General features: G+C 33.1%; 1 protein-coding gene across 1 annotated transcript; it reads left to right on the plus strand.

Annotated features, from left to right (window-relative positions):
- On the plus strand, positions 1-25,795 carry LOC126967498 (uncharacterized). The gene is made up of 4 exons (XM_050811985.1): positions 1-21; positions 1,453-1,543; positions 23,248-23,377; positions 25,333-25,795. The coding sequence occupies exons 1-4, from the start codon at positions 1-3 to the stop codon at positions 25,688-25,690; spliced, it is 600 nt and encodes a 199-aa protein (XP_050667942.1). The 3' UTR covers positions 25,691-25,795.

Genomic DNA, 25,795 nt, shown 5'->3' on the forward strand with positions numbered 1-25,795 from the left:
ATGGATATGTCAACCGCATATGTATGTCAACCTCAAGAGATAGACAATGCCATAACGGACTTAAAGGGTTTAGACAGCGTTTTCATTGAAAGCTCCCAGACAGCTTTTGTTTTTCCGACATCTCTAACAATTATCGTTTATATATACAAAAATGTTAGCAAATACTTAGCAAATTATATGCTAAAACCTTCCTCGAGAACCAAACTATCCAATGGTGAAGATAGCATTGGTTCAGCAGTTTTTGAGTTCATCGCGAACAGATAGACAAACAGACGCGGCGGCGGATTTCGTTTTATAATATTCATTACTCAGTTTTAACATAAATAGTATTAGTTGGTATGATATAGGTTTATTAATTAATCTGAGTAAAAGGCTTTTTTATAATATATGTATATTTTTTATTATACTTTATAGCCAAGTGGTTAGCGTTCCTACCTACTAAGCTAGAGGTCCCGGGTTCGAAACCTGGTAGGTGCAAGCATTAATATGATGAATATGGATGTTTGTTTCCGAGTCATGGATGTTTATATGTATTTATGTATGTATAAGTAAGTATATTGTATTGAATATATATCGTTGTCTTGCCACCCATAACACAGGCTATATATGCTTAATTTGGGGCAAGATAATTTGTGTAAAAAGTGTGTCAATATTATTATTATATACTAGGCCATTACCCGCGACTTCGTGCGCATGCAATAGTTACTTTGGGCAGAATTTTTTATTTTTTAATATACTCACTTTGCAAATAATACACAACAAACTGCTGTGGTAAATACATTTTTATAAGCATAAAAGTTCTATAGTTAGAAACTATAGAACTTTTATCCCCCAATTTCACCCCACACTGGTCTAAATTTTAAAAAAGCTAGAACAAAACTTATATTCATGGTGTTATTCTTGATAATGACGAATTTCCATATAAACTTCCACCCGATATTTCAACTCCGCCAAGCCATTTATTCGCTATAAAAGGTAGCCTATGTCCTTTGCCAAGCTCTTGTCTATTTCTGTAATAAATTTCATCAAAATCGGTTCAGTGGTTTAGGCCAGAGAGCGTTTTTTTTAGTGAAAACAAGGGACGCCACGAGCAGGACGTTCAGCTGATGGTACGCCCTACCCATTACAATACAGTGCCGCTCAGGATTCTTGAATAACCCAAAAATTCTGAGCGGCACTACAATTGCGCTCGTCACCTTCAGACATAAGATGTTAAGTCGCATTTGCCCAGTAATTTTACTAGCTACGGCGCCCTTCAGACCGAAACACAGTAATGTTTACACATTACTGCTTCACGGCAGAAATAGGCGCTGTTGTGGTACCCATGTTCTAGCCGGCTTCCTATGCAAAGTAGCCTCCCACTGGTAACACAGCGTAACTAACAAACTTACATTCACATTTAAAATATTAGCAGGGATTATTATTTTATAACCTATTTGTATTTATCTCCAGCATGACTCTGGAGGTCCAGCAGTTCGTGACGGAGTTCTCCTGGGCATCGTGTCTTTCGGCGGCAAGCAGTGCGGTGACCCTCAATCTCCAGGTATACTTTATCATCTACTTTCAGAATAATTCATGTCTCGTTTAATGTTCCAAGTGTGATCAAAAGAAAATTACAAGTTTAATTCGTACCATAATCCATTGATGATGCGGGACTCAAAACCGCGCCGCTCGGCTTCTTTCCATCCGCTCTTACCAACTGAGCCAACCGTTCGAGTGACGCATCGACACTAAATCTTCGTATGTCAGTTCAACTCTCAGTTTCTGGCTCCATCTACCGGATCTACTATGAACTACTTTTCACTCCAAAAATATTAATTAAAACTTTACTAATGAAAGAGTATCAATAAAGAAATCCTGCCAGTGGTATAGGTAGTAGCCAGGAACAGCACAGGGCATACGAGTTTGCCCAGCAGTTTATAAAATTGGGACTTGTGTGCTAAACGTGACGAGTTGTGATACACGGTCTCATAATCCCTGGACCTCGCTGGAACATGAAAACCCCTCCCATACCCCATTCACCCCCTCGCGCTCGTCCTGTTCCGTCAGTACGGCATGCAGTTTCATTACCGTTAGGTACAAGTCGTGATATTTTATGACTATATGACGTTTTAACTTGTGTTGATATTATATCTGTACTTTATGTTGTTCTGTGTCGCTAACGTAATGTCTAGATATAATATAATAAGTGAAAACGAATCTTAGAGCATTTTTGTCATATCAGGAATGATTTTTACCATATTTAAAGGCTAATGCGAACGAATGTTCGCCGAAATTTCTTAGTGGTACCTACTACCTGCGTTTATTTGTGGACATATTATTTGTAATTATTACGGTAACTCAACCATACATATATATTATCCAATTAGGGGAACTGACTGAGAGTTCCGCCGCGAACACGATTCATGCAATTGGTTCGAAATATCGGCATTAAAATAAAAATAATAGGGCAACTGGAAGCGTTGGCAGATATCTCGGTCAACGGATGAGCCTAGCTATCCAACGCGGAAATGCTGCCAGTATTTTAGATACGCTTCCACGAAACGATAGTTTTAATTTTATGTAGTCATAGTATTGTAAATATAGTTATAAGATTTGTTTTGTTTGAATAAATAATTAATAAAATATATATCCTAAGTACCCCTCATAATAATTACAATGTTAAAGTTCCGTAAAGTTAGCGCTGGCAATATTTTAGTACATATTATTATATTATTCTAACCCCTCGTTTACACGAAGGTTTTATACATGTATTTGACAAGTTTCATGCAAATTTCAAATACAAGTTGTGTGCAATGTTTTCAAAATACAAAAACATAAGATTTGTCGTAGACAAAATTTGTATGAAACTTGTCTGATGAAATTGTTTGTCACATACGTGGTGTACATGTATATGATCTCATGTTTTATACTTGTTGTAGGCTTGTAGCTAAACTTGTTTGACATGTCAGTTCAGTAGTTGATGAATATTGCTGTTCAATTGACTAGTAGTACCGACAATAGAAAGTGAAGGTACTGCGTAACTTTGCTTCATGAGTGCAGTATACTTGTACATAATAAAAAATTAATGAAATTCAAGAAAACCACGCAAGTAGGTACTGGTCGCGATCATTTTTGAGGAGACGACACCTAGAAGGGGCCTATCGTTCCTTATTGAATGCTTTAAGAATAGAAGACAGAAGTGGATTCAGAAATTTTGTTAGAATGGGACCAGTGAATTTGGAGAATTGGCTTCAAAAAGTTGCAACATACATTTCTGCAGAATTCACATTATCGAGATACAATCACTCCAGCAGAGCAATTATTATTTTTTATGCAAAATGAGGACAAACGAGCCTACGGGTCACCTGGTGATACGTGATCATCGCCGTACACATTCGAGGAATCACAGGAGCGTTGCCGGCCTTAGGGAAGGTGTAGGTGCTTTTTATTGTTGGCTGTTTGTTTGAGATTTCTAGCTATTGGTGATTAATATTCATCTATATTGTATTTGCATCGGATATAAAAGGCAAAAGTAGTCAATGCATTACTGATACTTGCGAAACTATAATAAAAGTATTGAAAGAGTATCTTAATGTAAGCCAAGATAAATATTGCTACTACAGTTGATTTGACCACTACATTTATCTTTTTATTGTCATCTTTTAAAAAAAATGCGGTTTGTCTGGTAAATGTTTAAAGCATTATCCAACTAGCATGGATAGAGTATAAAACTTGTTTTAAATATGTATTATACATAATATATAATTAAAAATACTTGTTATAAGATGTATGCTTTATGTTGGAGTGAACGCTGACAATGTATCAGTAGTAGGGATTCGCCGGTTCTGGCTCACAGTAGTAGGGATTCGCCGGTTCTGGCTCCTCGATTCTGGCTCACTTGCTCGTGATGCCTACTAAAAAAAAAAAAAAAAAGTTTGGTGTCAAACTGGGGGTTTTGATGTATTTCCGAGCGATTGCGCTGATCCGTTTTTCGATATCTCTTATAGTTTCAAAGTTAGCATTTTAAATTAAACAGATCCATAATCATTAATAATCACTGGTCATTTAGCTAATGATTGGTGAGCGACTCAATGTCTAAATTTCCATGAACGTGATACAGGTAATTTACTAATTACCTCTATCACATTCGTTACTACGATTAAAAAGACAGTTTCTGTATTTATTATTTATTTTTAAAACATGATTTAAATAAAGTATATAATAAAACATCATTGCAGATTGTATCATTTTCAAAATATTTGATGAAATCATTCAAACTCTTCTTATTAAACTTAAAGTATAGATACATTATGCAGTACTCGCCACACACTGCGGTATATTCATTCTGTACTCTTGCAGTATTGTAGTTATACATTCTGCAATTCCTTTGTAAAAACATCAGCTGGAATCCCTGAGGTGGACGACCATATGAATCGAAGTATTGTCCAATACCCTGCTCATCAATGTGTATTGCAACCCAGTGAGTGCCTGGCTTATTATCACTATCTAAATTGCTGACAATATAACAGGGCGTTACAACATATATCGGCAATCGGTTTGCCGCATAAACATTATTTTTAATACTGGGATCGATTTTGTTCAAATAATTCTGTATCTCGATTGTATTCATATTAGTTGAGAACAGGGTCTTGTCAGTTGCGAGGATTGAATAGTTATGTGGATCATAATAACATAAGCACTCAATAAATAAGGCTTTAATGTATCTTATTCATGTATTTAAAACTTATATGGTTACAATAAAACAAAATATCATTACAAGCGATTCAAATATAAATCTATGAACATTTGATGAAATTATATTTTCATCAATTTTATTATAATATAAAAGCTGATTGAAAACGAACTTTGTACCTACATACTTACGTAGTCATTAGTACAATCTGGAAATGTTGACTCCATTAAACTATCAATAATTGAACTTATCATTTAAGTGCCATTATGTTTCACCACAATATTTAAAAACCAGTACTAATCATAAACAAATTTACTTTTACGATATTTTAGTATAAAATGCTAGAACTGTTCAGAAAAATAATCATTGAAGTGGCGTATTCAGTCAAATTATTATATATTTTGTGTGTTGTGTAATTGTTGAGTGATTTGCTGCAATGGAGGTAAGTTTTATCTATTATTCACTTTGAAATTAAAAAGTAATATCATTTGTTATATTAAGATATGTATGTATAATACTATTCTAAAGCAGTCTTATTGTTGTTGTAGAATGCATTCACCCCAACAATGGCAGAAACTACATATAAAACATTTTACTATCCATTATCTGAAGATAGTCAGGATTCATTAAAAGTTCCTCAACTTAAATCCTTGAAGAGGGCCAGCTCAAATGAAAATATAGATGCATTATTCGAAGTGAAAAAAACAAAACAAAAGAAAATATCATCATCAATATCCAGAGCACATGAGAATGGAAGTATTTACATTACAACTAATGCAGATGACGGAAGAAATGCATCACATTTGGTTAAAATAGAAATCTATGATCTCAATAAAATAAAAAACACGCCTGCACAAGAACAATGGAAATACGCTGATTATAGATTAAAATATTATACAATCGACAATAATGAAAGTTATAAGGACATAAAAAAGATTTTATACAATGTTACGAAGAAAATTTTAGAAACAGAAAATTATAAGAAATATAATTTTAACAATAAGTAGGTAGCTATGAAGAAATACATAAATATTAGTTCAGTTTAGTTATTAGTTTATTTATTCTCTTATACAAATAATATTATTATATTCTCATCATTTGGAAAATTAAACATAACGATATGGAACTCTGCTTTGTATGTAATGAGGTTGAAAAAATGATCAAGTGAGTTATTTTCTTTGTAAATTATTTAGTATTATATTATTGATGAAATGTGGCTAATATCATTCACTTATGTTGTAGTCAACCTGTTCTACAAAGTGGAGGAGGTTTTAAGAGAAGAAGTGCAGTATTACAAGGCAGTGAAGACAATGATACAAGTACAAAGAGAGGACGACAAGGGAAACCATCCACATCATCGGGGCTCACCAGTGTGAACGATGAAATGGTGAACTGTTCTTTATGTCAAATCTTAATACGGAAAAGATATTATGCAAATCATCTTAGAAGTAACCTCCATAAGAATAACGTAATGCAATTACATAGTACTTTAAAAAATGTCACAGTACACGAATCGGCTTTTGGTAATAGAATTATCTCATATAAAATTAAGAGTAAATCCAACCAATTACAAACATTCGAAACACCAGAAATGTTTTTGAATTCTATTAAAAATGAAATTATTTCACTATTTGAGGAATCTGTTCGATTGCTTACAATTTTTAAAGTTAATTTTATTCTGCACGCTAATTTTGTTCAAGAAACAAAAAATATTTCTAATGAATTTGAATTTCAAACATGTAGTTATACTATAATGCAGGGTGAGGATTTAAATTTTTTCTTTTCGTCCTTATGTGATATGTTGATGACTAAAATTAGCACATTTGAGAAAAAAGATAGTGGTTGGAGTCTTAAGAAAATAAATGCATTAGACATGAATATAAACAAATTCAATCCATTACGTGGAAAATCATATATTGAATTACCTAAAGAAATCAAATTAAAAAAAAGTGTTATAAATGTACAAAACTCGGATGATTTATGCTTTAAATGGGCTTTGCTTTCTGCATTATATCCAGTTACTAAGAACTCTCAGAGAGTTTCATCTTACAGTAAATATTCAAATAAATTAAATTTTGACGGAGTTACGTTTCCTGTTAAAATGACAGATATACAGAAAGTAGAAAGGTTAAATAATTTAAGTGTAAATGTTTTTGGTCTTGAATACAATTGTAAAAAGAAAGTACATGAATTAGTTGGTCCATTGTATTTAACAAAATCACGGAAAATTGTTCATATTAATTTATTATTTATTTCGCACGGAACAATTAATCATTTTTGCTACATTAAAAACCTATCGCGTTTAGTAAGTGGTCAAATTTCAAACCATGAACATGCAATCTACATCTGTGACGGTTGTCTTTTACACTTCTCAACAAATGATAAGTTATCAGCTCATCAATTGAATGATTGTTGTCATATTAAAGTGGAATTGCCTAATACAGAAAAAACTTTAAAAGATTGGTTTGAACAACCAATTTCAAACAATGTCTTAAAATTTGATAAATTTAATAAGATGTTACAAATACCCTTTGTTATGTACGCGGATTTTGAAGCTTTCCTTAATCCAATTCAGACATGCTTTAACGATCCATCAAAACCTTATACAACTAATGTTCACAAACACGAAGTTTATAGTTTTGGGTACTATATTAAATGTTCATATGATGATAGTTTATCAAAATATGAAACATATAGTGGTCCTCATTGTACTCATGTCTTTATGAATCAGTTGTATAAAGATTTAGAAGTGATTTGCACAAAAAATTATTTTGTCATAAGTCCAAAACCTTTGACTTCCAATGATAATGAAATTATTTCACAATGTAAAGACTGCTTTATATGTCAATCTAATTTAAATGGTGAATGTGCATTATACTTTGACTCGCATACAGGAAATTTTAGAGGAGTTGCACACGAAGTATGTAAGACAAAGTTTAGAATCCCCTATCACATTCCAGTTTTTTTACACAATCTTAGTCAATATGACTCTCATTTTATTGTTCATGCATTAAATTCTATTGAAGGGGAAATTGATATTATTCCACAAACGAAAGAAAAGTACATTTCTTTCACAAAAACGATAAAATTAAATAATCATAAAATTCAATTGAGATTCGTTGATTCGTTTAAATTTTTACCTTGTAGTTTAGACAAACTTGTTCAAAATTTGAAGGAAGAACAATTTCAAACATTAAAATATAATTTTCCAAATAATAATGATTTTTTACGTCTTAGAAAAAAAGGAATTTATCCATATGAATTTATGTCATCACATGATTCCTTAAAACTTTCAGCACTCCCTAGTCGCGATAAATTTTACAATACATTAACCGACACACATATTTCCGATGAAGATTATGAACATGCCAAGGATGTTTGGCAACACTTTCATTGTCAAAATATGTCAGATTATTCTGATTTATATCTTAAAACCGATGTTTTACTTTTAACAGATGTGTTTGAAAATTTCCGAGCCTTATGTTTGCAAACATATGGTCTAGATCCAGCTCATTATTATACAGCACCTGGGTTAAGTTGGGATGCTATGTTAAAATGCACAAAAATTAAATTAGAATTACTTCAAGACTTTGAACAAATAGCTTTTATTAGATCGGGCATTCGAGGAGGTGTATCTCAATGTAGCAATCGTTATGCCAAAGCTAATAACAAATATATGCGAGAATATGATAAAGACACACCAAACTCATTTTTAACTTATCTTGATGCTAATAACCTTTACGGATGGGCCATGTCTCAATTCCTTCCTACAGGAGGTTTTGAGTGGGTAGATGTCACAACTAATTTTGATGTCCCTGATGATTATGAATATGGTTTTATTTTGGAAGTAGATCTAGAATATCCTATTGAACTGCATGATTTACATTCTGACCTACCCTTATGTCCCGAGAATATATGTATTGGTAATACAAAAGACATAAAATTAGTTCCAAACCTTCGTAATAAAATTAAATATGTGATTCACTACAGAAATTTAAAGCAATGTCTGACAATGGGTTTAAAATTACAAAAAATTCATAGAATTTTAAAATTCAAACAATGCGCATGGTTACAATATTATATAGATTTAAATACAAGCATGCGTAAACTAGCCACATCTGATTTCGAAAAAGATTTTTATAAATTAATGAATAACTCAGTGTTTGGAAAAACAATGGAAAATATCGAAAAAAGAGTAAATGTAAAATTATTGAGTCATTGGGAAAATCAGGGTAAAATTCTAGGCGCACAAGATTTAATTGCTAAGCCAGAATTCCATAGTTTATCTATTTTTAATGAAAATTTGGTTGCAGTTCAATTACGAAAGACGAAATTGTTCCATAATAAACCTATTTATTTGGGATTTTGTATATTGGATATTTCTAAAACTCTAATGTACGACTTTCACTATAACTATATGTTTAAAAAGTTTCAAAACAAATTAAAATTATTGTACACAGATACTGATAGTTTAATATATCAAATTTTTACAGATGATTTTTACAGAGATATAAAACCTGATTTACATTTGCGTTTCGATACCTCGGACTATACAGAAAAAAATATATTTGGCTATCCAAAACTCAATAAAAAGAAGTTAGGCTACTTTAAAGATGAAAACAATGGTAACATATTTAATGAATTTGTAGGACTTAGATCTAAAATGTATGCATTAGATGTTGAGGGAAAATTCACAGCTAAAGCTAAGGGGGTTAATAAAAGTGTTACTAAGAATATGAAAATGGAAAATTATAAGACTTGCTTATTTGAAAATAAGAACGAATATTGTTCAATGCTTAGATTTAAGTCAATAAAGCATAATATTTTTACTCAAAGAATAAATAAATCTAGTCTGTCATTTAATGATACCAAACGGTACATTTTACCAAATAATATTGATACCTTAGCTTGGGGTCATCATAAAATAGAATAAATATTATATTAAATTTTAAGAATAAATTATTATAGTTTTAAAAAACCAAATGAGAGATTATTGTATTTAGATGTATAAGTTGCGGAGTAAAACATGATGTACTGTGTATTGTTTCAATTATAGATTTTTCTGTTTAAATAAATGGTGGTTTAATAACAGATTGTTTCATTACTATACTAAACCTTAACACACATAGACGTAGTAGATAATGCATCATTTCAATCATCCATTCACTGCAATAGTTGCTGGTCCAAGTGGATGTGGAAAATCAGTTTTCGTAAATAATTTTATAAAATTTTTGAATGATATCTGTGATGCAAATTTTACCCAAATCACCTGGTGCTTTGATGAAATGCAGCCTTTATATAATCTCAACCACATTAATTATCTTCAAGGTTTACCTGATTTATCTATGTTTGACGGAAAAAATCCTCAACTTGTAATAATTGATGACCTGATGAGGGAATCAGATGGTCGTATTGTTGATATATTCACGAAAGGAAGTCATCATAGAAACTTAAGTGTGTTTTATTTATCTCAAAATTTGTTTCATCAAGGTAAAGGACAAAGAGATATATCACTCAACTCAAGTTATATAATATATTTCAAAAATCCTCGAGATAAAACCCAAATTCGATACTTATCTCGTCAAGTATTCCCTGAAAATCCGAAATATTTGGAAGATTCTTACAGAGATGCTACCAATGAAGCTCATGGTTATTTAATGATTGATTTGAAACAAGAAACAAATGAATTGTGTCGCGTTAAGACAAAGATATTTCCATCCGATGGATATTGCACTGTTTATGTACCCACAAAAGCGTTTAAATATGGTAAGAATCAAGAAATTTCGATCATTTATAAATGATGCATAGACGTTTAAAGACGCATAAAGATTTGTTAATTGCTCTACATAAACTGAAGCCAAAATATCAAAAAGCTTTATTAAAATCATGTAACAAAACAGAAATAAATTACATTTGTGAATGTATTCATAACGTACTGCGGGGTAACGTTGAATTGGCCGAGAAAGAAAAATCTAAATTAAAGAAATATAAAAATATTCTTCGAAAATTGGTAAGAAAAGGTACGAATAAAATTAGAAAAAATATAATTGTACAAAAAGGAGGTTCATTTCTACCGATAATATTGGGTTCTATTCTAAGTGGATTGATTAATTCATTTATTTAAGAAAATGGATAATGCTAAAAAAATGTTACTTATTGAACCATCATTATTGGAGAAGTTAAAACAACACAAAGAAAATGATACGCCAAGATCTCGATTAGATACTGATATGCAAAATATCTTAAGCAGTGACATAGAAGATCGAAAGAAATGTATTTTATATTTGCAAACCCTTCAAAGATATCTAAACTTCGTCAAAGAGGATCGACAACCATACCACATACCACTTATAAATGATAATGATTCATATATTGGTTTTAATCAAGGTCATAATGAAATCGATACTGATTATATAAATCATGATGTGAATAAAATAAATGTAGTTCCTACTCAAACATCAGTGGAGGTTAACAAAAATATTGGGGAAATATACACGAGCTCTGAAATACTGAAACTAATACCGAAAACATATGCTAAAAAAGGTGAACTTTTACTAAATTTGATTTCCTTGAATAAAAATAAAATAAGCTGGGATGAATCTGGTACCGTGATTATAGATAATGAAAAAATACCTGGGAGTAATATTGTGGACTTGGTGAGTGATACCTTGAGAGCTCTTCAGAAAAGTGAACCTATAGGTTGGGAAAAATTCGCAACAACTTTGAAGGAAATAAAAGTACCACTCACTTATATCGGGAACCCAAAGCGAGTTGATTTTATAAACCATTTGCAATTAAAAGAGGTTGAATCTAAATCAGTACCTGACGAAGAATTTTCTACACCAACAAGTAATAAGTACACAGGGAAACTAAAAAAAAGATCGGACTGGGAAAAATGGACCCCATATTAGAAATAAATAAAATTTATTATGATGCATCACATCCTGCTGGCTACAGCACTATTGATAAATTGTCAAAAGCAATGAAGGGTAAAATGGACAGAAATAGTGTCTTAAAGTGGTTACAATCACAAGAAACATATACATTACATAAACCTGTTCAAAGAAAATTTTCTCGTAACAGATATATTTTGTCTAATATTAATGAGTTATGGCAGGCCGATTTAAGTGATATGAGATCTTATTCTGAATATAATGATGGTTTCAAATACATACTTTGTGTTATTGATGTCTTTAGTAAATATGCGTATGTTCGAGCAATGAAAAAGAAAAACTCTGAAACAGTTAAGGAATGCTTTGAAAGTATTTTTGCTGAAGCTAATACTACACCTACACATATACAGTCTGACAAAGGAACTGAATTTGTTTCCAAATATGTACAAAAATATTTTAAATTAAAAAACATAAATTATTATACAACCAATAATCCAGATATTAAAGCAAGTATTGTCGAAAGATTTCAGAGAACTCTTAAAACGAAAATGTGGCGCTATTTTACACACAAAAATACTCATAAATACATTGATGTTTTACAAGATCTAGTGCATTCATATAATCATAGTTTTCATTCTAGTATAAAAATGTGTCCATGTGATGTTAATAATACAAATATAATGAGTGTATGGCAAAATTTATATGATAGAGAAAGTAAGATAAAAACATCAATTAGTATGGTGAATCCAAGAATTCACGTTGGAGATTATGTTAGAATAACAAAACATAAACATATTTTCCAAAAAGGATATGAATCAAATTGGAGTGACGAAATATTCATCGTATCTACCATAATACACCGATCTCCGTTTGTAGTATTTACTTTAAAGGATTTAGAAGGCGAAGAGATAGTTGGTACTTTTTATGAAAAAGAGTTACAAAAAATCATATTCGACCCCACTACTAAATACAAAATAGATAAAATAATACGCTCTCGATATACCGGTAACAGAAAAGAATTGTTGGTGAAGTGGAGAGGTTATCCAAATAAATTTAATAGCTGGATATTAGCTTCTACTTTGAAAAAAATATGAATAAAGATAGTTTTTATTTAACTTTACTAAGCAATAGTTCTATGGATTATTTTCCTGATAATACAACAACATTATTTTCTACGAAACTGCCAAAACCAACAATACTAGAAGGTGAATGGAGGGTTGGAGTAGTAGAATTTCAGTACCCATGCACTATGTTCACCGTTCAAGAACATGAAAACATTATTTATATAACAAAGTTGATGCAAGTACCCAATGAAAGTAAACCGTCATATGTTTATTACAAGACACATATTCCAGCCACAAATTACGATAACATAAATCATATTTTGATAGCACTGAATAACACTCGAGAAAAAATTAAATTTAAGTGCGATGAGGTTTCAAGGATTGTAGTTGCTACGATAACGGATGAATCCATAAAATCTGTAACTCTATCACCTAAATTATGTCTTCAACTAGGGTTCGAACCAAACAGGAATCTCGTTGAAAAAAATTTTGGAAAGTGTCCAGCTAATTTGCATTTGGGTTTACCCTCTCAATTATTTGTTTATTGTGACATAGTGGAGCCTCAAATCGTTGGAGATGTTATGACACCCCTTTTACGAATAATACCATTGGATCCCTCAAAATACATATATGGAGCGTACAAAATGCACGTTTTCTCTCCTCCCCATTACCTACCTGTGATGCGTAGAGAATTTGATACAATTGAAATAGATATAAGAACAAGCACCGGTCAAAAGATACCATTCCAATTTGGAACAGTGTGCATTAAACTCCACTTTCAAAAATTATAATGTACGACAAACGTGATAATATTTCATGTCCATATGAACACTATTATACTCACCAGGCCGGATCGGGTATTGGAGTTATTTATAAAGGAGCACCGTATCAAAGAGGTCATGGAATCGGAAGTTTTCTTGGGGGGCTGTTTAGATCTATTTTACCACTACTGTCTAGTGGTGTTCAAACTATTGGTAAAGAAGCATTAAGTACCGGTGTAGGTATATTATCAGATATGGTTAATGCACGCCCCATGGAAGATTCAATAAAAACTCGTCTAAAAGAAGTCAGCTCAAATTTGAAACGAAAAGCTGATGCTAAAATAGATAATATCAACATGTTTGGATCTGGGTATATAACAAAACGAAAACGTCGTTCTGCGATCATTCCATCATTGACTGCGAAAGCGAAAGCTATTAAGAAATTAAAATTGAATCAAAAACAAATCAAAGATATATTTACTGATTAAATATGTCATTTTTACATAGTCAGTCTTGTGAATGCATTAAGTCCGAATTGGATTTATTTGCATTACCATCAACTCAAACTAGCATTGAAAGTGGACTATGGATTCATTATAAGCCCATTTCATCACTTGCTGATGATGGGCCAATAGAATTTCAAGTACCTGGGGCAGGTGATGACTATGTGGATTTATCCCATACTTTACTCCATATAAAAGCTAAAGTTTTGAATCAAGATTATACAAAACTGACAGTACCGACAGTTGTGGCCCCAGTTAATAATTGGTTACATACACTTTTCAGTCAACTTGATGTATATTTAAATCAAAAACTTGTATCGCCACCGAATAATACATATGCATATCGAGCTTATATTGAAACTCTATTGAATTATGCACCTGCTGCAAAAGAATCTCATCTCACTTGTGGTCTATGGTATGAAGATACAGCTGGAAAAATGGATGCAACTGATGAACAAAATAAAGGATTTATTAAAAGACAAGAATTGGCTAGTGAAAGCAAAGAAATAGAAATGATAGGACATTTACATGGAGATTTATTCAACCAAGAAAAATTTTTGATTAATGGCGTTGACATGTGCGTAAAGTTAGTTCGTTCTAGAGAAAATTTCAATCTCATGGCTTCATCAACTGACCATAAATTTAAAGTGTCTATTACAGATGCAACTCTTATTATTCGAAGAGCACGAATCAACCCAACTGTGCTACTTGCACATCAAAAAGTTTTATCATCTACCACAGCAAAATATCCAATCACGCGAGCAGAAGTCAAAGTTTTAACTATACCATCAGGCATTCAGGGGAAAACCCTTGATAACATATTCCTTGGTCAAATACCCAAAAGGTGTATAGTCGGTTTTGTGAATAATGCATCCTTTAATGGTAGTCTCACAAAAAACCCATTCAATTTCGAAAATTATGATATTAATACATTTTGTTTATACATAGATGGACAACAGATACCTTCAAAAGCCTTACAGCCATCGTTTGACAGTAATATTTTTACTACGGTCTATCATACGTTATTCTCAGGAACAGGTATACATTTCCTAAATGAAGGCAATGGAGTATCAAGAGAGCAATATGCCAAAGGGTTTTGCTTGCTAGCCTTCGACTTAACACCCGATTTATCAGCAAATTCTTCAAGTCATTGGAATCTTATAAAACATGGTAGTGTAAGATTAGAAGTTCGTTTTGAATCAGCTCTTACACAAACAATTAACTGTATTGTTTATGCGGAATTCGATAATGTTATTGAAATTGATAAAAATCGTAATATTTCTGTAGATTACAGCAGTTAGAATATAATAATTAATGTTTGAATCGTTTGTATCCTTGTGTATTTTTTATGTTGATTAAATACTAGATTACCTTATAAATTTATATAATAAAAATATGTATATAAAATGATATTTTGTTTTATTATGGTGAAACATAATGGCACTTAAATGATAAGTTCAATTATTGATAGTTTAATGGAGTCAACATTTCCAGATTGTACTAATGACTACGTAAGTATGTAGGTACAAAGTTCGTTTTCAATCAGCTTTTATATTATAATAAAATTGATGAAAATATAATTTCATCAAATGTTCATAGATTTATATTTGAATCGCTTGTAATGATATTTTGTTTTATTGTAACCATATAAGTTTTAAATACATGAATAAGATACATTAAAGCCTTATTTATTGAGTGCTTATGTTATTATGATCCACATAACTATTCAATCCTCGCAACTGACAAGACCCTGTTCTCAACTAATATGAATACAATCGAGATACAGAATTATTTGAACAAAATCGATCCCAGTATTAAAAATAATGTTTATGCGGCAAACCGATTGCCGATATATGTTGTAACGCCCTGTTATATTGTCAGCAATTTAGATAGTGATAATAAGCCAGGCACTCACTGGGTTGCAATACACATTGATGAGCAGGGTATTGGACAATACTTCGATTCATATGGTCGTCCACCTCAGGGATTCCAGCTGATGTTTTTACAAAGGAATTGCAGAATGTATAACTACAATACTGCAAGAGTACAGAATGAATATACCGCAGTGTGTGGCGAGTACTGCATAATGTATCTATACTTTAAGTTTAATAAGAAGAGTTTGAATGATTTCATCAAATATTTTGAAAATGATACAATCTGCAATGATGTTTTATTATATACTTTATTTAAATCATGTTTTAAAAATAAATAATAAATACAGAAACTGTCTTTTTAATCGTAGTAACGAATGTGATAGAGGTAATTAGTAAATTACCTGTATCACGTTCATGGAAATTTAGACATTGAGTCGCTCACCAATCATTAGCTAAATGACCAGTGATTATTAATGATTATGGATCTGTTTAATTTAAAATGCTAACTTTGAAACTATAAGAGATATCGAAAAACGGATCAGCGCAATCGCTCGGAAATACATCAAAACCCCCAGTTTGACACCAAACTTCTTTTTTTTTTTTTTTAGTAGGCATCACGAGCAAGTGAGCCAGAATCGAGGAGCCAGAACCGGCGAATCCCTACTACTGTGAGCCAGAACCGGCGAATCCCTACTACTTGTATCAGACTGGATCATACATGTCTCAGACCTATATGTGAACGCAAAATTGTATTTTATACTTAATACATGTTTAAAACAAATAACAAGGTTTTGACAAGTATTCTACAAGTTTTGTATAAAACAAGTTTTTGACATGTTTCTTGGTGTAAACGAGAGATATGACACATTATATAGAAGAGATTTTAGGCTTTACGTCAATATATTTCTTACATCAATACATTTTTTTTCCAGTATGTTTAGTGTGTCCTTAAAATTCTTTGTTTCTTGATAATATGGAATAGTCATAAACAGTTGAACCTCGTGACAGCATTATAAACGATCAACCAATTTTCAAATTCAAACAATTCCAATTTTTCTCAGCAGACCTTGTATAAAAATGCCTGAAATAACATTGCGAAATTGAAATCGAGGCGAAACTGTCCCGTTCGCTCAACAAAGATAAAACGGAACCATTTATTAAATTCTTTTTATTTTAAGTCCTATTATAAATTAATCTCTGTGTGTTAACTGGAATGAACACATAAAAAAAAACAAATCAAGTGCGATCTTGACAATCAATAAACAATCACAATTAAGGGATATATAAAATCTTTAAAATAAATACGTATAATTTATTCTTTCTTCTGATGTATATTTAAAGCAAATCTTATAACTATCAATACTATGACTACATCTTATATCTTTAAATGAGCAATTCTTGCATATATATATATATATATATATATATATATAATTGGAATCTCGGAATCGGCTCCAACGATTTTCATAAAATTTAGTATATAGGGGGTTTCGGGGGCGATAAATCGATCTAGCTAGGAATCATTTTTAGAAAATGTCATTTTATTCGTGTTTTATCGATAATCAACTTAAACATAAACTTGGAAGAAAAATAACAAAAAGGAGGCGTTTGAGTAGTCTCAACTGAAAAATATGACTCTTCCTGACATCTATTGGCGAATAATAATACTATTTTTTATGAGCAACCAATTGCTTTAACGACACAACAGCAGATGGCGTTGTTAAGTAAATAGTAAATATTAAAATATTACTTATTTAAAGACCCCGGTTCGAATCCAGAAGTCCTATTAGTTTTTTTTTGTTCAAGTTTTGTACATTCTTAAAAATCCGAGCAAGGCTCGGTCGTCCGGATATTAAAATTAATACTATGATTACGTGGAAGCGTACCAAGAATACTGGCAGCATTACCGCGTTGGAAAGTAAGGCTGATCCGTTGATTAAAATAGCTGCCAGCGCTTGGGTTTCCAGTTGCCCTATTGAGGCGTGTAGATAGTACTTTGAACATTCTCCGCGCCTCTGGGCCCCACGGGAAAAGTTTCTCCACATCAAACGGCACAAAGATGTATGACTCACTTTGCCCGTGCTGTCTTCGACAGTCGAAGCAGCGGACACAACACCAACTGAATAGCGTCCTGATGGAATTACCCTGCGGGCTTAGGCACGGGAAAGGGAGCTAGTGTGGGATGCGATTTGCATCGACACTCTGGCTCCTTCTCATGTCGAAGTTACGTCGTGAATCTCTCACTACTGGGATTAATTAAATTATATTTACGTAACCTGAGGGGTCGCGGGGTCGAATCCCGCATCGTTCATAAGTTGTGGTTACAAATTTAATTTAATTAATCCCAGAAGTGAGGGTGTCACTTTAAATAAAACAAATTGTCTAGTTTTCACGCCGCTTTTTCAACATAAGGTTATTAAAGGTAGAGAAACCCGAAAAAAACAGCAATCTTTTGAATGGGAGTTTGAAAATGAGAACAGGCCAACAAAAGTGAGGCAGTCAAGAAACGTTGGTAGACGTGTTCAGCTACGGGTCCCATCTGTACAATTCCACTTGAAGATCAAAAGAGTGTTAATGACGAGTGGTATTCTACCATTTGTTTACCCAGGATGTTAAAAAAACGTTCGCAAAAGACGACCAAAAAGCCGCGTTCTCCTACATCATGACAACGCTTCTTCACACACGCCCAACAAAACTAAGTCATTTATTGCTTCCGAAAAAGTACAAGTTGTCACCCATCCTGCACATAGCCCCGACGACCTAGCACCCTGTGATTTCTGTATTTTCCCCAAAATCAAAGATTCGATGGGAGGTTTCACTTTTACCAATTCCGATTAGCCAGTGATAGCGTTCAATCAGCACGTAGAAAACATGCCTTCAGATCTGTGGTCCTCCTGTTTTAAAAAATGGTTCAATCGCATGAAAAAAAATGTTTTAAATGTAAAGAAGAGTATTTTGAAAAGCAACATAATACACTGGCCTTCAAAAGTAAGTATTACACTTTTAAAATTGGGATAACGTTTTAAGTTCACAAGATATGCTTTCGAAATAAAAAGGACTCCAAAGAGAATTTAATTTTCTACATAAAAACTTTATAGTCGGTAACCTTCTTTTAAGATTGGCTGGAAAAAAACTTCAAAAACAAAACCATTCCTTTTTCAAAGTGGACGTTTCCGAATTACAATTTTACCATTCACATTTTTCTTTCTGTTTCAAATTTTTTTCAAGATCGATGGGTCTTGTTTTAAAAAATTTATGCTAAAAAGCACATAACATTTTTATTTATCATGCCTCTTTCAGTTGAAGAATGTGCTAGGATCATGGCTTTTCTGGAACTACGCATCAGTATGCGTCGCACTGCAAATGGTGGGTGTGACGGTACGAACGGTCCAGAAGGTAAAGCGAAGGTACGAAGAGACTGGACACCATCTGAGGAGACCTTGTAATGGCAGACACAGGTGTACCAGTGCCCGAGAAGATCGTTATATTATTTCCACTGTGTTAAGAAATCGCCACCAAAATGCAGTTGAAGTCCAGCAACAGCTTCTTCAGACCCGGAGGGACTACATTAGTGACAGTACAGTGAGAAGAAGACTTGCTGAAGCAAATTTGAAACCCCGAAGACCAGCGAGTGGCCCAAAACTCGAGAGACAGCATCGAGTAGCGAGACTGCGATACGCCCGTGAACACATGCAGTGGGATGAAGAAGAATGGTCAAGAATTTTGTTTGCAGATGAGTCTCGATTCTCCCTTTACACTTCTGATGGAAGGCGAAGTGTTTACAGGCGACCTGGTGAGCGATACCTTCAAGCCTGCATATCAGAAAGAGTCCAATACGGTGGAGGCAGTGTACATGTATGGGCTGGCATATCTTCAGAAGGTCGCACAGAGCTAGTAGCCATAGGAAATGGCACCCTCACTGGGCAAAGATATGCTCAAGAGATTCTCAATGAGTATGCAGGGCCGTATTTAGCAAATATGGATGATGGATCGATGCTGATGCATGATAATGCCCGGCCACACACGGCTCATATCGTACAAGAGTATATTCAGGAGGTCGGTATCAGCGTGATGGCTTGGCCATCAAGAAGTCCTGATCTCAACCCGATTGAACGCGCCTGGGATGAGCTAGGGAGGCTAGTCAGAAATCGCAGACCACCACCTACTACCCTCAGAGCACTAAAGCAGGCCCTGGTAGAAGAATGGGAGAATATTCCCCAACATCGGCTCCGAAACCTAGTGTTCGGTATGCCAAACCGGCTCGAAGCTGTAATCAGAGCTCGAGGAGACAATACCAGTTATTAAAAATTAAATAACATGTAAATACATTTTAGTTGAATTTTTTTACACTAAACTAAAAATGTCTATTTTCATTGTTTTATCTTTTTTAAGTTAAAAATGTTACTAATGTATAATTTTAGTTTCTAAGAATTAAAGCCTATAAAATTTGCAACAAAACGTTTTTAATCTTAAATCTCTACCTTCTATAGTTAAGAAAAAAAATTAATTTGAAAAGTGTGATACTTACTTTTGAAGGCCAGTGTATTTTGGTTATAACATGTTGTAGTTTTAAGTTACGGAAAACTTTTAGTGTGACCTACGTATTGTAGATAAAGTTATATATACTTTTAGAATTTAAATCATAAATATATATTTACTAGCTGACCCAGAAAATGTTGTATTGCCATAAAAAGTAAAAAAGAAATTGGGGTATAAAAAATAGATGACGACCGATTCTCAGAACTACCAAATATATCGTACATAAAATTTATCATACTACAATAATCATTATATTCGATTGCCATCTTGCAACTCTATTGCGTATCTGTAAATCTCGATACAAAGATAGGTGTTGATCGTAGATGGGTGAAAATTTAGGGTTGTATGTATTTTTTAATGTTGTATCATAATCAAACAATAAGAAAAAATGTCAAAGAAATTAAAAATAAAAATTGGGGTGGACTACCCTTAACATTTAGGGGAATGAAAGATAGATGTTTTTCGATTCTCAGACCTACCCAATATGCACACAAAATTTCATGAGATTCGCTCAAGCCGTTTCGGAGGAGTTTAACTACGAACACCGCGACACGAGGATTTTATATGTATATTTACATATGGATGGGTATTGGGGCGTTGGTAAGAATAAGAATTTCTATTTAAGGCACTTCATCCCTTTTTATTTAGCTTTTTTCATATATTTCTTCTTCTTCTTTTCATCTCTAGGCATTTGTAAATTTTTTCAAGTATCGAACAATTTTGAGCTCGCGCGCTCACAAAGAGTTTTTTAATATACTATTGTGATATTCCGACAACTTCTGCGTTCACTTTAATTAAATGATCGCCAAAAGCTGGAGCTTTGTAAAGCTCACAATATTTACTGTGTTATTACGGCTACAGTTGAGATTTTAATTATGCATTTCTTTAAGAATGGGATCAAAAGAAATGCGGTGGAAATGAGTGTTTTGCGCCATCTCTTTGTTTGATAAACAGTGAAATTTGAGAGTGGTTTGAAGAGTAAAAAAGGAAGAGATACTTTGTGATCATTTATTGTATTTATTCATTATTTATTAGTTTTTCTTTTAAGAGGCGTTTTTAGTGCATTAAATTCCTCTGGAAGGCTCACTAGGATACTCTATGCAGACCCAACCAGTGATTTCCTTTGTAATTTAATTTCAATTAAATATTAGTAATGTTATGAAATAAAACTTTAAAATATTTATCTATCTTTAAGATCTTATAAAATGTATCTTTAGAAAAATGAAATTAGGTACCGATAAAGTAAATAGTTATACATAATGTATAAATTTAATATGATTCTCTGTTTCATTCGTTATAAATAAAAATTTGTATTTATATTTTGATTACGTATGCGTTCCAAATGTATAAATATAAAAATTCCAATATTGACAATCAAATATTTGTATGCCGATATATTGGCGAATTGTGCTGTACACAAATTAATTGTTAACAACTATATTACCACGATTCATACAGATAAATCATTTCATTTCATTTTATTTTATTTCATTTCATTTCATTTCAAAACCATTGAAAAGATTCTGATAAAACTTTCATAGTGTTTTCGCGACGCGGGCGACGGGTACTGACGCAAAAAATCTATATATTATTATAAATATTTTTTATTTTAACTTACATTGCAACGCAAGCTGGATGCAGCCTAGTATGATAAAAACACACTTTGATTAGTATTTGTTTAGATAATTTATACATCTAGATAGAGCCTCTTGCTATTATGGAACGCATGACAATAGGCCATGTTTATTACCTTAGTGTGCATAACATGTGCGTGGTGAATGTGGGTATGGTGTCGCACCAGAATAGCACAACCCCATCTCCTCCCGTGGGTGTCGTAAGAGGCCACTACGGGATTCAAACAACAGAGGATAACTTTCTGAGAAGCAACAACGTCTTCTGCGATTGCCAACCCCCCTTGGATGAGGCCTTTGCTGAAAATATAGCTTCAGTTCTAGACGTATTAATTACCTAAGAATAACTAATGGAGTTTGCGAGACAGGCTCTGTCATGCTCGCGAAACACTAAATTCTAAAAGTGACATTTCAAAAACATTAAATTCAAAAAAATTTAGTTATATAAATTAGAAATTAAATGTATTGACGAATTATGAGTGTTTCGTGGCTTTTCATATAAAACTAACTGACTCAGCAAACATTGTATTGCCATATGAAGTAATAAAAAAAAAATTGAAATTTTTGGGGTATAAAAAATAGATGCAACCGATTCTCAGACCTACCAAATATATCGTACTACAATTATTGTATTCGATTGCCATCTTGCAACTCTATTGCGTATCTGTGGATGGAATAGAATAATATTAAAATCTCGATACAAAAATAGGTGTTGATCGTAGACGGGTGATAATTTGAAGGTGTGTGTATTTTTTAATACTGAATCATAAAAAAACATAAAAAATAAAAAAATCAAATTTATGGGTGGGGTGACCCTTATCATTTAGGGGTATGAAAATTTTATGTTGGCCGATTATCAGACCTACCCGATATCCACATAAAATTTCATACAAATCGGTTCAGCCGTTTCGGAGGGGTTTGGTAACAAACACCGGGACACGGGAATTTTATATACTTACTAGCTGACCCAGCAAACGTTGTATTGCCAATATTAAAATCGCGATACGAAAGTAACTGTTGATCGTAGATGGGTGAAAATTTGAGATTGAATGTATTTTTTAATGCTGACTCAAATTTAAAAAAAAATGTCAAAAAAATTTGGCGTGGACCACCCTTAACATTTAGGGGGATGAAAAATAGATGTTGTCCGATTCTCAGACCTACCCAATATGCACTCAAAATTTCATGAGAATCGGTCAAGCCGTTTCCAAGGAGTTTAACTACAAACACCGCGACATGAGAATTTTATACATTAGATTATATTTAAATTTGACTTTAAAGGATTTTATTATTCCTCTTCCCCACAGGTGTCTACAGTAGAGTTCCACAGATTACCCCATGGGTGGAGTTGACAGTCACCAATAACGAAGCAAGCGACGTGCCAGAGTTGCAGGCGAAAATTAAAAAAGCAAGACAAAGAGAAAAAGAGTTGCAGAAGTAATGTTTACTGTTACTTTTATTTTTTAAGGGGGATGACAAACTATTCTTTAGGACAAAATGTTGGATTTTATTGTACTAATTTTTTTACTTAACTAATATGTTATGTATATTACAACCATTGTAAAATACTCTATTTGATTGAAAAGAGTTGCTGTTGAGTTGCTTGTATGTTCTTCTCACGATCTCTACTTTTAGCAGACTATGGCAGATTCTTTCTTTATTACTTTTTATGAAATGTTTGATATTATCTAAACACGACTCATATATTAGATGCAGCATCTTTCAAACTAATTTGTTTTGTTTATTACAGCCATTGTAAAATACTCCATATTTTGATTGAAAAGAGTGGCCGTTGATTTTCTTGTACTCGTCTCACAAGCTCTTTTTTTTCCGATCATATGGTAGATTCAGTAATTTAAAAGATATATTTATAGTGACCATCCAAACGCGTTTAGTTTAAGCCTCATTGAATAAGATTATATGAATTAGACTTTGAAACTATCGTTCTATCCATCTGACGTTAAGTTATCCTCTTGCAACAGTACCGGAAGTGAAAGAAAATGGCCGAATTGAGGAAGGTGTACCCTTTTTTTTAAAAGATACCCATTACCAATGTTATATCAAAACACTGATGTAAGGAAGTCCATTCTATTCTTAAATACTACAGAAGAGGAACAACAGCGTATCTGGATTGTGTGGATCATATACTTACAATACACTATCGTATAGACGCATCTCATATCGTCAAACGCTTTTTGAGAGAGAAGAGCATCTCTAACAGCAAGATAGACTACTTAGTTAATTTATACGTCTATATAGTCTCTTAGACAACTGATGAAAACAGGCCAGGAATATTAGTTTAGTTTACGTGACAAGCTACGTCTTACCCTTGCGATTTGTATAACACTTTGTGTTAGTGTGCGTGAATTGTTCAAAGTAGAGTCCAACTGTCAACCTCAATTTTTTTCTACGTTTTCACAGCTGTCACAGTCTATCTAGAGTCAAGACGTATATAAATGATCTAAGATAGAAAAGGATAACCGTTAATCGTTACTGATTTTGATTGACAGATCGTAAGCAGACAGCCACGCTAATATTACCTCCTTAGCTTAGCTCCTCCGTGGCTGTTTCAGAATTTGTAGTGATTTTATTAACATTTAAAAGAACTCTCAAGATATCAATAAAAAAAAAAGAAATAACTTTTATGAATGTTGACTTTTGGGGCAGTACTAAAATTTTGTTGTTGACTGTACGCGTGTTTTCTTAACACGCTGAAAAGCAAGTTTAGGCTAGGGTTACTATGGATGCGAGTTCTGACGAAAATTTGTCCTAACGAGTTCTGACGGATTCGTCAGAAGAAACAAACGCCTGGTATCCAATGACAGTGTTTACACTGGCAACGATGCACGCGTCAGAATATGCACGACGTCGTCAGAACCACTCGAGCGTTCAAACGAATTTGATTTTTTCGCACGACCTGCGTCTGCGAATTTCGAATGATTTGGTTTCCACCATGGATAACGATAAATTGATCAGTCTCGTGTACGAGAACAGGTGTTTGTGGGATATGAGAGACAAAAATTATCACAACAGATATATTTCTCGGCAAAAGTGGGAGAAAGTTGCTACAGAACTCAACACTCTACATTTTGAACTATCCTTTGTCTTTTCTTATAGAAAATAACTCGTTGACATGCTCTGTCTTTCCAACATTTAACAATAATAATTTAAATAATGGACTTTCAAGAAAATCAAATTCATCAAATTCGTTCATCTTCGCTGGACGGCAGAAACGAACTGACTATCAGAATAACAGAAAGCGCGCACAGTGTAAACGCCTTGTTCGGACGTACTCGTCAGAACAAATTTTCGTCAGAACTCGCATCCATAGTAACCCTAGCCTTACTCGAATAATTTTCCTACAAATATTTTCCCATCAATTGTTCCAACAGGTTCAAAGCCCGTGTTGAAGAAAAGAAAAACAAAATCAAATCATGGCTTCGCGAGACGCTCCAATCGCCAACATTCATCGAACTAGCGAAGAAGAAGCTACTTAATTCCGGTTTTGACATACGAAAAAAATTCCGACGAACCGACATAGAGCCGGAGGACATCGTGGATGACAAAACTATGGACGATATTAACTTGTCCAATTTGATTAATGATGTAATTTTGGAAAGCGATGTCAGTAATGATGGAGAGGTTCTACTAACGACCCTGGCTATGCATGAGCTGGTTTTGCTAGAAGGACAGTCCAGTGATGATGATGATGATGCTATAAGTACACTTATTGCTTTGATTAATAAATGAATAATTATTATTAAAATCAAATGACTATTGAATATTAACTTCTCTTATAATGAGTTTTCACAAAAGCGCCATCTATGTTATCTCTAGTGAACTAGAAACGAGCCG

Source organism: Leptidea sinapis, chromosome 13 (genome assembly GCF_905404315.1).
Source record: "Leptidea sinapis chromosome 13, ilLepSina1.1, whole genome shotgun sequence".
Classification (NCBI taxonomy): Eukaryota; Metazoa; Arthropoda; class Insecta; order Lepidoptera; family Pieridae; genus Leptidea; species Leptidea sinapis.

Excerpts from the sequence above, each read along its gene's own strand:
- LOC126967498 (XM_050811985.1), top strand. The coding sequence starts at position 1 with ATGGATATGTCAACCGCATAT. Across the intron at positions 1,544-23,247 it reads CGGTGACCCTCAATCTCCAG|GTGTCTACAGTAGAGTTCCA; the intron begins GTATACTTTATC and ends TCTTCCCCACAG. Across the intron at positions 23,378-25,332 it reads AGAGAAAAAGAGTTGCAGAA|GTTCAAAGCCCGTGTTGAAG; the intron begins GTAATGTTTACT and ends TTGTTCCAACAG.